This window comes from Diadema antillarum, unplaced genomic scaffold, assembly GCF_040938485.1.
Source record: "Diadema antillarum isolate AM-2024a unplaced genomic scaffold, OU_Dant_1.0 seq00000283_RagTag, whole genome shotgun sequence".
Taxonomy (NCBI): domain Eukaryota; kingdom Metazoa; phylum Echinodermata; class Echinoidea; order Diadematoida; family Diadematidae; genus Diadema; species Diadema antillarum.
The window spans coordinates 371777-389714 of NW_027271311.1; the positions used below are offsets into that span (position 1 = coordinate 371777).

The window sequence follows — 17938 nt, forward strand, 5'->3', positions numbered from 1 at the left end:
TTCATTTTCCTTTTTCTATTAAACAGTAAACGGCATGTATGAAATACAAAAACCAAATCAGCTAACGTTAGAGAGACAAAACTACATGTCTACCGGGTAGCCAGCGAGTTTTTCTCTGTGTAGGCCGAATTCAGTGGGTTTTATTCTGCAATTGCATTCGCTACGAGGTTTTGGTATCATACATTAAAGTAGAAAAATAACAAAATTCAAATGTTGATAGTTGTAAAATATTTCATTATGCATGCTACATGCAATTGACACGCTTCATCGTGCTTGAGACTGGAGAATACGGTTGTGTTGCCATTATTTTCGATTCTATAAGTTCCGTGCACATCGCGTTCGATACGCGGATGAAGTGCAAAGATTGTGAACATTGGTCTTAGATTGATATTTGTACTTACTTATAACTCCACACGTTCAAACCTTCATCGACATAATGATTCATTATAGCATCACTTTAATTTCATTTTGTCTTCTTCTCTTAAACTCAGTTAATGGCAATGCCATGTAAGAAAAGCAAAAACTAACGTTAGCTAACGTTAGCTAACGTTATTCTCTACTCTCAGGCAGTTCTGCACTAACGTTAGCAAACGTTAATTTTGATACTGAAGCATGTCAATTCGTTCTAGAGCATATACATAATGAAATATTCTTACAAGTATCAACATTCGCATTTTGCGATTTTGTCTACTTCCATGCATGATACCAAAACATTTTGAAGCAAATGTAATTGCAGAATACAGACCATTGATACCAAAGAGAAAATTCGCTGGGTATCCGGTAGAGACGTGCAGTTCTGGTCCCACTAATCTAACGTTAGCTAACTAACGTTAGCCATTGTGGTTTTTGTTTTTCATACATGCAATTAACTATGTTTAAGAGAAAAGGCAAAATGAAATTAAAGGGATCGTAATATTCTCTTAATGAACGTTTGAACGTGAGTAATTTATATTTGTGTACAAAATTAATATAAGACCAAAGTTCACAATCTTTACGCTTCATCTTCGTGTCCAACACGATATTCACGGAACCTCGCAAAAATTATGGCAACTCAATCCGTATTCTCTACTCTCAAGCACCAACGTTAGCTAATGTTAACGTTATACTGAAGCGTGCCAACTTGTTCTATGAGAGCACGCAAAATGAAATATTTTTACAAGTACCAAAATTGGCATTTTGCGATTTTTGTTTACTTTTATGCATGCTGTTATAGAACAAGTTGACACGCATCAGTATAACGTTAGTGCTTGAGAGTAGAGAGTATACGAGGTGAGTTGCCATTATTTTTGCGAGGTTCCATGAATATCGTGTTGGACACGAAAATGAAGCGTAAAGATTGTGAACTTTGGTCTTATATTTGTACACACATAATCAGCATCCCTTTTAATTTCATATTGCCTTTTCTCCTAAACATAGAAAAACGTATGATAAACAAAAACCACAATAGCTAACGTTATAGCTATAAACGTTAGATTAGTGAGACAGAACTGCATGCACGTCTACCGGGTATACCCAGCGAATTTTCTCTGTGTTATCAATGGTCTGTATTCTGTAACTACATTCGCTTCACAAGATTTTGGTATCATGCATAAAAGTAGACAAAACAAGATTTCGTGAATATCGTGTTGAATACGAGATGAAGCGTAAAGATTGTGAACTTTGGTCTGATTTTTGTATGCACATGTAACCAACACACGTTTAGCATCACTTTAATTTCCTTTGGCCTTTTATAGTTAATGGCATGTATAAAAAAAAAAAACAACATTAGCTAACGTTAGCAAACGTTAAAGAGACAGAACTGCATTGTCTGTACCGGGTATACAGCGAGTCTTGTTGTTATATTGGTTTTATTCTGCAATTACATTCGCTTTACGAGGTTTTGGTTTAAGGCATAAAAGTAGACAAAATCGCAAAATGCCAACGATGATACTTGTAAAAATCATTTTGTTACTGTGCATGCTCAGAAGAAGTTGACACGCTTCAATGTTATAGGGATATGACATGAGAGAATACGGGGTCTGTTGCCGTTATAATTTTTGCGAGGTCTCGTGAATACGCTGTATCATGCTGGTTACGAAGATGAAGAGTAAACATTGTGGTTTTTTGGTCTGGAGTATACCATATATTAAAAAAAAAAACAACTTAGACACGTTCAAAAGTTCATTCACACTAACAGAATTATATATTAGCATCACTTTCATTTCATTACGCCTTTTTTTTTTCTTAAGCATAATGACTATGGAAAACAAAAACCACAATAGATAACGTTTGTAGCTAACGTTAAAGTAGAGAGACAGAACTGAGTGTCTGTCCCGGTTACAGGTTGTTTCGGCAAATTTAAAAGAAGGTTAATAAGGACATGCTTACCGAAACGTCGAGATAGAGAAGGTTCTATTCAGGACCAATCTCCTATCCACGAAAGAATTCAAGGCGTCCCTTGAAACCATCCGCCTGTAAAAGATTAAGACCTCATTGTCTCCGATCACGCAATGATGATGCCACTTCGAGATGCACGATGAAGACAATTTGAATCGCGGCGATCGTTTGTTGACGAACAATAAAAACCTCGGCAAGCGGGAGGGGCAACGAACAAAGGATTGTCTTAATGACTTGCTATAGAGCTTCTCAATGGCAGGAAGAGAGTGTGACAATGGATGCCACCTGTTACGATCCAGGGATGATGAACATGGGATGTAAGTTTTTAGAACGTATATATGCTTATAGTATATAGCAAAGTGAGATACACATTATAGAGAGAATGAAACGTTACCGTTTTTATCGGTAATCGGTAATGATAGACATCATTGAGACTACAGTCATGTTGATATATAACAGTATATATATATATATATATATATATATATATATATATATATAATGAGCAAATATTTTCACTCGGATGTTATATATATATATATTCATAATTAATCTTGCGTGGTCTAATATGAATACTCTTCAGTTTAGAAAACCAAGAGAAAGTTACAATGTATTAAGACAGTCATAAGTAAGTTGGCGCATCGACACGTAAACCTTTTCAGCTTATTCTAGATGTTGGTGACACAACATTTGCTCCTGCAACAGTTGCGCCGGATTATGTTAAGACTGTAGGGCTTTAGATTTAATTTTGATATGATGATTTGGACTTGGGTTAGGGTTACATAATGTTTGTAGGTAGAATTTTGATTGGATTAGTCTTAAGATATTTCATGGGAATTAATGATAACAGTAGGCCTAATAAAATATACTGAGATGGATTTTCATCTTTATCTGTTGAATAACGCGAGCGTGAGCGAACAGATTACAATTTACGAGTATAATTTCTGTCTGTCCATAGTTCATTTCCAGAAATGAGGTATCAAGTCCTGTAACCCATACCTATACAATTGTACTTTCGAAGCAAAATCTAGTTCGTATAGTTGTCAAGGACCTGTGTGAGGAATGTGCTTTCAATCCGTCTTTTGTCGTGTGTTTTTGTCGAAAATGCTAAACCATTATCGTTGATCGGGCGATGCGAGAAAATTCTCCTTTGAAACCGGCAGGCTTTTGTTGTTGTTTTTGTTTCTTGTATACAAGGACTTTGGTTTTGTTTCTGTTAAAGTCCGAACGTAATTAGCTGGCCCAGTTGATGCAGGGAGTTACCAGCTATATGTGACTCTTTTGAAATCGGCAGACCTTTAATCAATGTGCAAGATTTAGCGTCTTCTTTTAATGGAAATCCAGGGAGGTAGGCCTTTATCACGGCTCGCAACTAAGATTTTTGACTTTGGATGATCTTGGTACGCGATATCAGCGTTGATTGACAAGGAAAGACACCTTTGAATCTCGCCAAATCATGCCATTACATGCAGTAATTAAATGAATTACAAGAAAGGCAATACGGAAATACATTGTACATTTAAGTTTGATTTCTGCTGTGCTTGTTCATTTAAAAAGTAATTGAACATCACGACAAACTACATGTAAATGTTTATGAATTTAAGAAAAGACATGAAGACAATACAACTTTGCCAAACTAATATTGAAACTACCTCCCTGTTTTGACATTCCGCGCGCCTTATATTCTCGCTGATGAACATGTCTAAAAGCGTCGTCCCCCCCCCCCCTTGAATATCACGAAAAGATTTAGAGTTTCATCGTTTATCACACGCACAACATTGATGGTTCAATCTCGTGTTGTTGCAAGCGTTGCGGAGATGAAGCGAAGAAATGCGTTATCACAGTCATAATGTACATTACACTGCATATTTTTGTTATACCTATCATGATGAAGAAAGAAGATTGCACTGTTATTTATTGACCCACCCCCCCCCCCCACACACACACACACTCACACGTCCACATTGTTTACACGTTACCCCAAAATATAACGTTTTACATTTTTAAAGACATGGCCACCTCTGCTATATTGTCTATGCTGTTTATAACTCTGACCAGCTGATGTGGCGAGACTGTCTTTGCAGAGCAATAATTCTGATGCGGCGAGACTACGAACAGTAGACGCGAGCGAAGCATCCTGATCCACTTTCACTGTTCGTACTTCGTAGTCTCGCCGCATCAGACGTGTGGCTCAGCAAAGATAAGTCTCGCCGTATTAGATGTACATAGCGTAGCAGCAAATAATAGCTGCATACTCGTTGAGTTTACTAGTATTACACAGGCGCAACGTGTGGAAAAAAAAATAATCATCGTACGAACGACGGATGATGCACATCCGCAAAAGTAGTTATTGTCTGAACAAAGAGAATTTTCTGCGCTCCAAAAAGACATTTCAGAGTCGAAAGAGTCATAACTACCTGCATTAACTGGGCCAGCTAATTACGTTCGGACGTTAAAAGAAACAAAACAAAAGCCCTTGCACAAAAAAGGTCTGCCGATTTCAAAGGAGAATTTTCACGCATCGCTTCAACATCGGACAATGGTCCAGCATAGACAAAAAACAGCAGAAGTCGGACTGAAAGAGACATCCTCACACAGGTCGTTGACAACTAGATTTTGCTTCGAAAGTAAGGCATGAGTTACATGACTTGATAGCTCATTTCTGGATTATGAAGAGACAGAAATTATACTAGCTCAAGTAACTGCAATTCGTTTACCAACGCTCGCGTGATTTAACAGATACGAAATATCCATTCACCATCTGATTATTTGCTACGTCTCCACTTAAAAAAAGTATACAACATGTACATTGAGGTATATTCTGTATAAGTTAGAAAGGTTTACTGTCGACGCGGAAACTTACTTTTAACTGTCTTACTTTCAATCTTCTTTATATTTACCATTTCAAAACTTAAAGTAAACTCACCCACGTATAAGGCGTAGATGCTCTAAACACATTACGACATAATTTATGCCAAAGTACGCTTTCATCTTTCACGAGAGCTTTTGTGTAAGCGAATGCAAAACTTTTTGGGGCGGGGTTGTTTTCAATTGTTTGCTATAGTCATGCGTTCTTTTCAGGCTGTTTCATTTTTCAATTTCATGGATTTTAAACATCGTTTTCTTTAAGTATTCCAGTTCTCTCCCCCGCCCTCCACCTCACTGAAATCAGAAAGTCTACCATAAATCTGATCGATAAATACAACGTGGCATTTAGCGATCATGGTTATGGCAGATCACGGTTATGACATACTCGATTAAGTACACTATAATAATCGACTGATATTTCGACTATGAGCCAAAAGAAAGGCTCTAAAAGTAAAATCATTATGTTGCTTAAAATTGTGATTTTTGCAATGATTCTTTTAACTCAACTCACTTAGCTAATTCTTGGATCGACATTTCCAGGCTAATTACACGCTGTATATTACCAGAACTCCAGTGCGTGCATTCTTTCGTCTAGCACCTGATGGTCCGGCACCTGCTTTTGTGAAAAAAAATTTCACAAGGGTTGGGGGAGGGGTGTCAAGTTTCTTCTATCTGAAGAGACCGCATACAATCTCTTTGCGTTTTCCCCTTATTCTTTGGTTCTTTGTGTTGTGTTTGTGTGCTTCTTTTTGTTGGGTTGTTTGTATTTTCTTTTAAGCATTCATGGGAGGGGAAAGAAGAGTAAAAGAGGGAGAAATGAAATAAGTATGCTACGTATGTTGTACACCAGCATCACAATCATCACCATCACTTCGATCCTTAGCCTTTTTTCATTCAGAAACACGACCACCATCATCACTCGAGAAACACACCGAAGCAAACAAATCACGTAACAAAGTACCAAGAACCTTCCCGACAACAACACAAACGCTACAAAGATCAAGCTGGATAAAACTTCGTTCAAAGTATTTTGTTAGGGCTAACGATCCACTGTATACACAAACGTATTCTGAGGACTAGTCTGAGCTAACGTTAACCCGAGTGATTGTACTACGCTACTATTATTACGTTACATAATAATAGGGTTATATTTATAGGTTTGTGAATTTATAATTACAGTATTTATGATAGTGTAACACCGAGGATCGTGAACTGATTTAGCGAGATATTGCCGATTTTTTTTCTTTCCGATTATTCATGATCTTGAATATTCAACGTGAAATCGGAAAATCCTTTTTTTTTACTTATTTTTTTTCTTTGCGAATGCATATTAGAAGTTCCCCTTTTTGACTAAATATAGGCCTAGTCTTCATCGCTAAAGCGTTTTATTGACAATACTTAATGAACAATGATAAAAAGAAGTGCTTTGTCCAATATACTCATAAAAAAAAAACGTTTCTGCGAGCTCGCTGATATCTGACACAGGGTAACCAACAAACTTCCGTTAGCTAACGTTAGATGCAGGAGAGGGATAGAAATTTCTCAGAGTACATCTAATGAGCTTTAGGTGGCTGTACATAATGTGAGAGAGAGAGAGAGAGCGTGTCTGTAAAGAATTATACAGACTAACGATAGCTAACGTTAGCTAACGTTACGACTCACGCTCCATTGTAGTTACACAAGACACAATTCTTTGCGAATTCATTAAAAAAATATATTTTTGACTGAATATAGGCCTAGCTTTCATCACTTATGCGTTTACTGACACTAATTATTGGACTGAAAAGAGAGGGTTGGTCTGTCCTGTTCAATACTGTCTCCTCAATTCTGCCGTTAGCTAGTAATTTAATATTCATTGTTATCTGACAAAAGGTAGGGACGGGAGAAAGGAAAGATATTTCTCTGCAATGCACACCAAAATGAGATTTGTGGATGGATGTGTGTGTGTATGTGTGTGTGTGTGTGTGTGTTTGAGCGTGGTTAAAATATGTAATGTATATATTAAAAAAAAAACCAAATAACGTTTGTAAAGCTGTAGTTGTATAGGACTAAAGCTAACGTCAGCCCAAGTAATTGCATCATAGGAATAAAAAGATCCGTCTGTCCGGAGTCTTCTTTTCTTTATTTATCCATTAATTCTTTCTATTTTTTTCATTTATTATAATTATTATTTTATTTATCTTTTTACTCTATTGCTCTCACCTCCCTGGGTCAAGGTACACACACCTGCACTACAGGTTGCCACGCGGGCCCAGCAGTGCCATGCGCCGCGTGCTACTCAATTGCGCAATGAAATCTCAGCTCACAGACTGATCGACATCAACACGTGTTCGCTACCAGTTACTGTATTGTATGCAGAGACATTAATGTGCTGTGGCGTGGTATTGTGTCCATACTCAACTCGCGAGCTCGCTATATAAAACGCACGGTACACAGCTATCCAACGAAGAAGTCTAACGTTAATGTTAGGAAGGCCGAATGTACTAACAGTTACAGCTACACAGTCGAATGCAGTGACATAGTAACAGTAAGAACGTGAATGAGAAGGCATCAATCAGACTACCTGTAACAGTGTACGCTGTATTGCCTGTAACGTTAGGAATGATACGAGGCACGATCATGCTCGCAGCTCGATCCATGCACCACAGGAGCGTTAATTTACATGATAAACTGTCCACTAGCAAAGTTACGCTCAATCGAGCGAGCACTACGAATTCCCGATGCCTTCAGGACCGAGATATCGAGTGAGCTTATCGAAGATTAATCGTATTTCTTATAGTTATGCATGATGCAACGTAGGTCTGAGATTTTACGAGACCTAGATCTAGTGCAGTATCTGGAAGAAGTTACCTCTGTGACGCGACCTGCAGGTAGTGGAAGCGTGCGGCACCGCCGCCGCGCTTCCGAGTTTTCCGTTCCGAAAGCAAAGAAGAAAAAATCACGATCGCGAATTCGCTTTTCGGAACCGAGAAAACTCTAACGTTAGTACTCGAGTCCGGTGCACGAGTTTCCATCGAGCCAACACACAAACGAGTTAGCTGCCAGCTAGCTAACGTTAGCTGGCATCTAACGTTAGCTGCCAGCTTGGCAGCTAACGTTAGCTACAGTATCGATAGCTAACGTTAGGTATCGATCGCTAACGTTAGCTTTCGTTAGCTAACGTTAGCCAGGACAATTTTCACGACACCAACGTTAGGTGAAACGTTAGGTGAAACTTTATTGTGACAGATACTGTACTTGTACATCTGTGCAATGTGACCTTTGGTGGCCAGTCAGATTTTTCATTAAGACCTTTGCAATTCAATTCAATTCTAAATTTCTCCTAAAAAACTTGCTGCTGGTACAATATACGAACCCACTGTATGTTCATATTAATTGACAGCTCTTTTGCTGGTAATTTTTGAAATCATAAATCATGATCTTTTTGGTTATACATCTGCTCTGACACAAATAGCATCATTATTATCTTTAGTATAATTTCTTTTCACCAAGAGTGTCAATCTATTATGGATGTGGCTTTTTTGACCATGCACTTGTGTGAAGTAACAATTGCCTTATAGCACCAGCCTATCATATTGCAAAGTAAGTTTTTAATTGCTGGAAAAAAAAAGGTAAACATTGCAATCAGCATTGTTTCCATAATCGTCTGCAATTTCTCTTTCTGTTCGTTATTCTGATTGTTATTGCTGTTAACTTCTTTCCCCACAAAGGCACCCATACCAGCCTGACAGAACTATCCCAATCTCCAATGGGTCTGGTTTCATAGTCAGCGCAGATGGTCTGATACTGACCAACGCCCACGTAGTGGCCAACAAGCGGCTGGGCAAGCAGTCAGTGAAGGTCAAACTCTTTGATGGCAGCCTCTTGGACGGAGAGGTCATTGCTGTTGACCCCATATCTGACCTCGCCCTCCTCAAGGTCGAAGCTAAGGTGATGATTGTTCGCCTATGGGATATCCTCTTGTGAGCTTTTGTGGAGCTGGCATTTTAAAAGACAAGTCAACAAAGCATATTCTTTCCAGGAACCAAATAAGATGAAACCTTGTAACTGATTGTTGACCCAAAGCACTCAATTGCAGATCCAAAGTGACTGGTAGGAATTTGACGCCAGGAAGGGCATAGCTTTTGAATTCTGTCATTTTGCAAAAGTTTGTGAAGTGCCATAGTATGGTACCAGGTCATTTTTTGATGATGAATTCTTCAAAAATATTATTATTAGGTCTGTAGCCATATATGATATTTAACCGAAAATTGATGAAGGACGGTACAGCTTTGTGCTGATGCCTCAAAATTGATACATTTGTGATACAATGTACAGTTAAACTCGCCTAAGTCGACATCGCATATGTCGAATAATCGCGCAAGTTGAAGATTTTAAAAAGTCCCGATTTTTCCCCATTGACTTACGTGTATTAATTCACTCACAAGTCGAATTTTTAAAGTCGAATACTCGCCCAAGTCGATGAAGTTCCAAGAACACTTTCACGGAAAAACCATTGAATTCACTGTGCCTAAGTCGAATAAGATTTTATTGTGTAATAAATCACTGTCAAAATCAGGAGACGCCAGTTTTTGTTTACATACAGTATGTACCAAAAGAAACTTTGCGTTAATAAACATTAACGTTTCATTAACGCAAGTGGTTTCACCTGAATCGATATTATAACGCAAACTAACGATCGGGAAAATTAACGTTTGTAGTAACGATGAGTAACGATCCCTAGCGCAAATTAACGACGTTTTGTTGACATTAACGATAGGTAACGCAAGAACTCACGCGAGATTTTGGTTTCCGTTACCCAGACCTGGTGAAAGGACGACGTATCGCCCCTGCCGAGTGTAGCGATCTATGCCTCATGTACTTAGTGAAGTCTTTTCGCGAATCGAATCACGATTTCGCGAATGGTTAATAACATTATGCGACCATGGTCACCAAAAACGCATGCCGGGCCACCCAAAAAAAAGACAAAAAAAAAAAGCCGGATTTTTGCCTTCAGTTTTGGAAATGAACAGCGATAACAATCGGCTCCATAAGATGCTAGAATAAATGTCAGATGTTTGCTCTTAATTTTGGAAATGAATAACGGTAATATTCAATGTGGATAAAGTGTCTTGCTGAAGGGCAAATATCGGGCACACCGCTCCGCTCTAGGCTCCAGAGTAGACAACATGCATGTTACGCGTGGTGTAACTGTAAGTCGATTTTTTTCGACTAACGCACAAGTCGAAACTCGCCCAAGTCGATGTGTTTTGCTCAGTCCCGAGAAGATCGACTTATGCGAGTTTAACTGTATGTCCTCGTGAATGCTTTCACACAAGTCTCAAAATGCATCCTGGGCAATGGCAAATATATTCATTGAAATGATCAGAATCATCAATGTAATCAATATTAATCAAAAGTGTACCCATTCATGTTTGTATTAGAGCAAGCTCCCAATTATGAGGATGGGAAACTCGGCAGTTGTCCGTCCAGGCGAGTGGGTTATTGCCATGGGCAGTCCGCTGTCGCTTAGCAACACCATCACGGCAGGTATAGTCAGCACGGTGAACAGGACGAGCAAAGAGCTGGGCCTCAAGAAGCACATCGACTACATCCAGACAGATGCAGCAATCAATGTGAGACACAAACATCCCTTAACACCTGGCCCAAATATCATATATTTAACATCAGATAAACATAATGGCCCATATTCACAAAGGTGATTTACATTAAGTCCATGGTTTATGCAAATTTCTTCTCCATAGATACGCATGACAGGTTGCGTGTGCCAACAGACATCCAATAACATCCACATATTGATGCATGAATGTGTAGGGTGCATCTCTTCATGCTTATTTTAGTCGATAGCACTAAATTTGAAACATGGTTTTGACTTAAACCACCTATTTGAATATGGGCCTATGTGATTAATCTGTATCAGTTGGATCAGTGTTCGAACACTTCATATCACAGTTCAGCAAGGTCAGTTGATGAAGATCGATGGCAAAACGAGAACATACTCTAAAGCTATTTTGAAATATTGATTGCACTGTATCGTTAGCATGTACGCGTATGACGAGGGGAGTGATTTCAAACTACATTGTCATTCATGCTCGAAACGCCATCAGTGATATCTTGCGTACACATCAGTAGCAATAATTCCATTAGTTTCAGATAAATTTTGTTGCTTTGGCTTTCTTCTTTTCTTCAAGTAAATGATACTTGGATTGCAATGCTACTCCATGGTTAAGTTGATGTCATCGGATGGAGTTTGAAAAAAAGATAACAAACAGATTAAGCAGTTACAATATCAGAAATAGAATAAGAAAGTTGTGGAATCTTAAAGTTTTAAAGGCTTCTTGGATCAGTGATATTTTCTGTCATCACTTTCATATGGGCATTTGATGAGGCGCAGATGATGTCACCAGCTCACAACTCTTGTAATTGCTTTGTATACAGAACTATCATGATCATGTTTGCAGTTGATACTATATTACTTTATAGCAACTTGAATACCTGCATTGTTACTTTTTACTTGATGCACAGTGAATTGATCTAGAGGATATATCTGTTTGTTTGTTTTTATTTCATATCAAAGGGGAAATTATTAAAGTCGGAAGATTCACTTGTATGTGTAGGTGGATACAACACTTTGGAGATGATGGCGTGATCGCCTCATCTTATGCATTTGCAGTTGCAATTGTTATCGTTGTTTCATGAAAACTTTCTGATTTTGTGTCCAGTTTTGATGAAACTGCTGCCATTGTTGTTTAAATTCAAGTTAAATCAAATTCCCCTGTGCTGTACAGTTTGCAAAAATTGGGTTTAAAGGCATGGTTACCATGATGGTATGGTATTGTTTAGGTGAGGATTCAGTTTTTAATGTTTTGCAAGATATTTAGAAATCACTCCATGAAACATTTTAAAGAGCATACAATTCTAAGGGGAATTGAATGTATATTTGATGAAATTGGTTTTGAAAGGACTGAGATATCCAAAAACAAGGTAAACCAGAGATCCTAGTAAAAGTCATGGCCTGTCACATTTTATTGGGATTGCTTTTTTTATTTCTCAGCCATTTCTTTTATATTTCACAAGAGTTTTCTCATTATCTCATAAATACACACACCAAATCTAAACCATCTAAACCAGAACTGCACCATCCCTTTAAAAAAGACCAAGAGCAACAGGTATTATGGCCAAGTTTTGACACATTGACTTCGCACTTTATAATAGGACATTGCTGCTGAAATGAAGAAAATATATCTTGCAATTATTTTAATATAGCATTAGTTGGGACATATCTTATGTACCTCTTCTTCTCTTTCTGTAGTGTTTTTTTTCTCCTTCTGAATCGGGTTCTGATGTCGGGATGCGGCTTATATGTGGATGCAGCCAGTCAGCAGAGTTTGCTGTACAGAGCTGTTTGATGGTATGATTGTACAAGATATTGAGCAGTAAACCATTTTGGGTGGTTAACTCTCACTGACAGTTTGGCAACTCTGGGGGTCCTCTGGTGAACCTGGATGGGGAAGCAATTGGCATCAACACCATGAAAGTCACATCTGGTATCTCCTTTGCCATCCCAATCGACTACGCCCGTACATTTGTGGACAAGGTGCAGAAGCAGATGAAGGAGATGAAGGGTAAGGCTGAGGATTGTGTGTGTTTTATTGTGTGTGGGTGTTGGTGTGTGTGTGTGTGTGTGTTGGGGGGGGGGGGGGTGTTGTAAAGCAGAGACTCTTGTCTTGGGCAATGGCAGTTTCAGGGAAGGGGGGGGGTATTGATAAGGGGGAATTCGAAAGGCCTCTCTCTACTTTGGGGTTGTATTGAAGAAGGGAGAAGAATGCATGTCATATTTCTTGAATAAAAGCAAGTTATTTGTGTGTGTGTATGTGTGTGATGAAGCAACTGTGCATTTGTTAGGCTTTTTGTGCTCATACAGATTGTACAATGAGAATAAAGATTTAATCAGTGTACAAAAAAAAAGAAAAAAAGGAGAAAAAGAACTGACAACCAAAAGTCAAGATATCAGAAGTGGTGAAGACCAGAAAGAAAACATGAATACGCATGAATGTCAGGGTAGATAACCAATGATCACCCTGTGGTGCTTTCTTCACAGATTCTGGCGGTGGCTGGCTGAGCAGATTCAAGAGCCCAACTTCTGGTGCTACGACGGCAACAGGAAGCAAGCAGGGCTACATAGGGATCACCATGCTATCCTTGACCCCAGCACTCATCCTTGACCTGAAGCAGAGGGCGCCAGACTTCCCCAACATCACGCATGGCGTGCTTGTGTACCAAATCACTATTGGTTCTCCAGCACATATGTGAGTACCAGTACTGTAAAACATGATATATTCATGGTATGTTATTTTCGCAAATTGGATCCAACTGCTTTTAAGGGGCATGAAATCTTTGTGAATTGCCACTGGCATTCAATGCATATATTGTAGACAAGAACTTCTGCATGCTTTTTAATTTCGTGAATCTTGGTGCTCGCGAAATTCGTGAAATTAAAATGCAAGCAAACATTCCTCGTTTTACAGTATTTTGAACGCACACTTTACATTTTTGATTTTTTTTCTTTTTCCAATGTAATGACTAATTATCTACAAATCAAGTGAACTTGTGAGCATTCAACAGAATGGTGTCAAGATCCAAATTGCACTCTCAGACTCCCGTACTCTTCAAACACGGTTGTTATTCTTAGAGAAATCATGACCCAGATGACTTGCATTCATAATTTAGTACATCAAGTCAGTGAGTTTGTGTTGCAGGACTGTGTTTCGCTGATTGATAAGATCTTACTGATATCACTAAGCTCAAAGCTTTGTCAATCACCTGTTTGAAAATTTTCTAGATATGATTCATCTATATATTATTGGGAACGTGTACATGTATTTGTTATTGTTTTCTTTTCTGACAGTGCTGGGATGAAGGCTGGCGATATCATCACCCACATCAACGACAAGCCCATCTCATCTTCGCAGGAGCTCTACGACAGCGTCAAAGCCAAGGAGGTTCTCTCTGTGACGGCCATCCGAGGCAAGGAGTCTGTGAAGCTCAAGGTCACTCCAGAAGAGTCTCAGTGAGCAGGTTCAGAGTTCATGTTGACTGGGATGCGCATGAAACATGTCACTTTTGTGGTGCACATCCACGCCCACACACCATGCACACACACCATGAAAAAACTGAAAGCAAAGACGCATGACTGGCGTCCCTGTGTAGCACAATTCAGCATTGCTGGCCAATTTTGAGTGTCTATTAAGGAATATATGAATGAAGATGTGTGCTACAATCAGAGGCAATTACTGTTTTCCCTTTGGGTGGAAACAGCTTGGGCCCTGTGGTACAGTATTTCAGCCATGCTAGAGGAAAAGGTTGAAAGGTCACACCTTTTCCATCAGTGTGCCGTTACCTGCCTTCTGATAAACCAGCAATGTCATGTAACAATTTGGCACCAGATAGGTGGGGGCTCTTGTAAGCTGACTTGAAGCTAAGTATGATAGATTGGGCCTTGTTGCATGCTAAAACAGAAAGCTCACATGGATTACTCCCTTGGGAGGGAAGGTTGTACAAGTAGTCTTGTATCCACTTGTTTGAGCAGAGTATTTCAAGATTTGGAAGTGCTTTGTAAGATAGTCATCCTACTGTCTGTTTTCGAAGGAAGTAAACGATTACATCAGATGGAAGTAGAGGCTCGCATCATGGTTATACATGTACATTCTAGATGTTAGGGACATTCCTTGCAAAATGTGTTGTTGCTAATGGTGCTGATTACATGGCCTTAGGCCGGCTTCCCTGCAGGAACTATGCCTCCAGTCAGAGCAGCTTAATTGTGCACCTAAGCTGGCTAAATATGAATACTTGTACCAGCTTCAAGTTTCATTAGAAGAAGTGTGAGCTGCTTGAGATTTTCCTCTCTGCAAATGGCTCTGTCTGATATTGATCTTGTGTTGCATGTGATTGATAACAAGTGGCTCTGATGTACAATGTGTTATGTATTATTGTACTACCCACTGTACATGACATGTCTTTTATGTGCAATCCTGGACTTCTGCTGGTGGTAAGTTAAGTGTATGGGTCAGTACTGTCTACATGTACCTTGAGCCAGTATCATACCCTTTGTATACCAATGATGTACTGCTATAATGTGATATATTTCATCATAAAGAGACACTCTTTCAAATGTTATTACTGAATATTTTCACTTATTGCACGATATCGCCTGAAGAAAACATTTCTTCTCTGACGCTGCCCAACAAATGAATTATGAAAATATGGTTCTAAAATACACCAAGAGGTTATTATCTCCATAAAATGAGAGAAATATACTTTTGGTCGTTTGATGCACTGAAACAACTGAAGTGTGATGTCAGACATCAAACGCATGTTACTGGGATTGTGTACGACATGGAGATAGTGATACTAAAATTTGTTTAACTATCTCATTGTGTGTTTGTACAAAATTTTGTTGATTATGATACTACTCGTACATGGTCTAGAAAACTTGCATTCGCTTTTTATCTCTGGCTATAGTGAATTCTTTGTGAGAAATATGATTCATAGTGATTACTAAATTTGAGTTCTATTTCTCTGGATCTACACTGTAATTGTGATTTTTTTCCTTTTCCTCATTTATATAAAAAACATCAGTGGTCTCTGGGGATATGTAGTCTATCTTGCTTGTGCAAATTTAGGTCATAATAAAGCTCCACAAGCAATGGAACAGAGCAAACTAGAACTTAATGAGGTTATGGATAAACCCAGTTTACAAGTGAGTGTGCTTTTTTTTTTTTGGGGGGGGGGGGTTTATGAATATGATTATGATTATGATTATTTTGTTCACAAATTTGATCTGTAAAAATGTTGTTGCTTTCACACAATGTACAAAACTTTCAAGGCGGCATTTCCCAAGATATGAGAGAAGTCCAAAAAAGCTTTTTGCATCTGTATCATGCAACAACATTATATCAAATCTTGGGGATTTGTTTTTTTTTTTTTCTATCTTTTTGCAGTGATAAAAGCATGTAAATTATCTTAACAAGAATGACTCATGTTGGACATGAGATCTGACTTCATATGGAAACATTACAACATTTTGAACAGATACACTTGAACAATAACTTTTCTTGCTTGCCCTTTTTTTAATATATAATTCATTTACAATTATGTACAATTACAACTGGTAAGTTGCGAATAAAGATTGTGCAGAGTTCCTGTTCGGAATCATGTGTCTTGAGGATGACTTACTGATTTGCATCAAATATACTACAAAAGTAGTGGTCCAAATGCTTATGTGCATCATAAATACAGTGCACTCCCGTTATAACGAAATGCTCGGGACCGGCAGTGTTCTTTCGTAATAACGAAATTTCGTTATAACCGAACAAACACAATATATAACAAAAACAAGGAAGCCACGCATAGTATTATTCTGTTTGTTGAATACTCATCGTACACTAGAAAGCAATGTGAAATGGGATGGTACCTTTTTAATTTCGTTTAAATATTACATTTAAAACTGTGCGTGACACACGGATCAAACACACGGTGATGTGAAGCTTTCTCTCATACAGAGACGCTATAAAAATGCTTGTTCCGCTACATATTTTCGAAAGCGATCTGCATTTCGTTATAACGAAGCACATTTCTTTTGTTTTTCTTTGTCTGTGGGGCTCGGAAAAGACTTCGTTACAACAAAAATTTCGCTATAGCTGTGTTCGTTATAAGCGAATTTTGTACCATAAACTTTAATGGCGATAATTTTGGGACCAGAAGTTTTACTTCGTTATAACGAAATTTCGTTGTAACCATGTTCGTTGTAAAGGGAGTGCACTGTATACATTAAGTATGACGGATGACCAATGATTCTGGCAAATCTAATGACTACTGCTTTTCAGCTATTGGCCATCTGCTAATCTGTCTTCTCATCTGAGACTCAAAATCAAAGCATGTTCTACGCACCTGAAGTTTAGAATTGAACATCAGGTAATAGCATTTCCTGTACTCACTAGAGCACATAGCTGCAGGTCGTATGAGAGTACTTGTACAACAAAAACAAACGTACGGATGCACCAAGAGAGACATACTTTACACATGTGTAGTCCACAATACTGCTTACTGTTGGCATAATACATATACACGCTGTAGGTGGCTATTTAAGGATTGTAATGTACATTGTATGTGTTTCCAAAATATCCTCAAGACATAACTAAAGGCTGTTGATACTTGTATTGTATGTCTGACAATGGGGCACTGTCTACCCGCTGTCTGACACCACACAACAACTGGATTTTGGAGGGTTGCATTTAGATATCAGAACTTTGGACATTAAAAAACAAAACAAAACAAAACAGCAAGACTTTTTATCAAATTACTGTTTTGCTTGCCAAGAATCCTGGATTGATGTGTTTGATAGTTGGTTTCTAGCACAACTTCAACGAAAATCTGCTATGCAAATATAGCATGTCCAACAACCTTACACATTGTTATTTATTGATTCTGTATGGTGAGGCTTTTCAGATAGAATACCCAATCTTTGGTGTGACCCCTGCCTCAAAGAATCTCACCCCTTCGAAGGAAATTGCATGAACAAAAGCTCTGTCCTACTTATGCATATTTCTGTGGTATATTCTTTACCTACATTCCTCTTCTTCAGAACATAAGAATGAAACCCTAAATGACGCTTGTCCAAAACTATAAACGTTGA

At 38.4% G+C, this 17938-nt stretch overlaps 1 protein-coding gene across 1 annotated transcript; it reads left to right on the forward strand.

The window, feature by feature from the left end:
• Window positions 1–2628: 2628 nt before the first annotated feature.
• LOC139729981 (serine protease HTRA2, mitochondrial-like) lies at window positions 2629–14642 on the forward strand. Its single transcript, XM_071640897.1, has 6 exons — window positions 2629–2693; window positions 8955–9174; window positions 10668–10859; window positions 12716–12869; window positions 13346–13553; window positions 14153–14642. Exons 1-6 carry the CDS (start codon window positions 2629–2631, stop codon window positions 14316–14318), a joined length of 1005 nt encoding a protein of 334 aa, XP_071496998.1. The 3' UTR covers window positions 14319–14642.
• Window positions 14643–17938: the final 3296 nt, after the last annotated feature.

Coding starts and splice junctions, on each gene's coding strand:
- LOC139729981 (XM_071640897.1), top strand. CDS start 2,629: ATGGCAGGAAGAGAGTGTGACAATGGATGCCACCTGTTACGATCCAGG. Junction 2,694..8,954: donor AGGGATGATGAACATGGGAT/GTAAGTTTTTAG, acceptor TTCCCCACAAAG/GCACCCATACCAGCCTGACA. Junction 13,554..14,152: donor ATTGGTTCTCCAGCACATAT/GTGAGTACCAGT, acceptor CTTTTCTGACAG/TGCTGGGATGAAGGCTGGCG.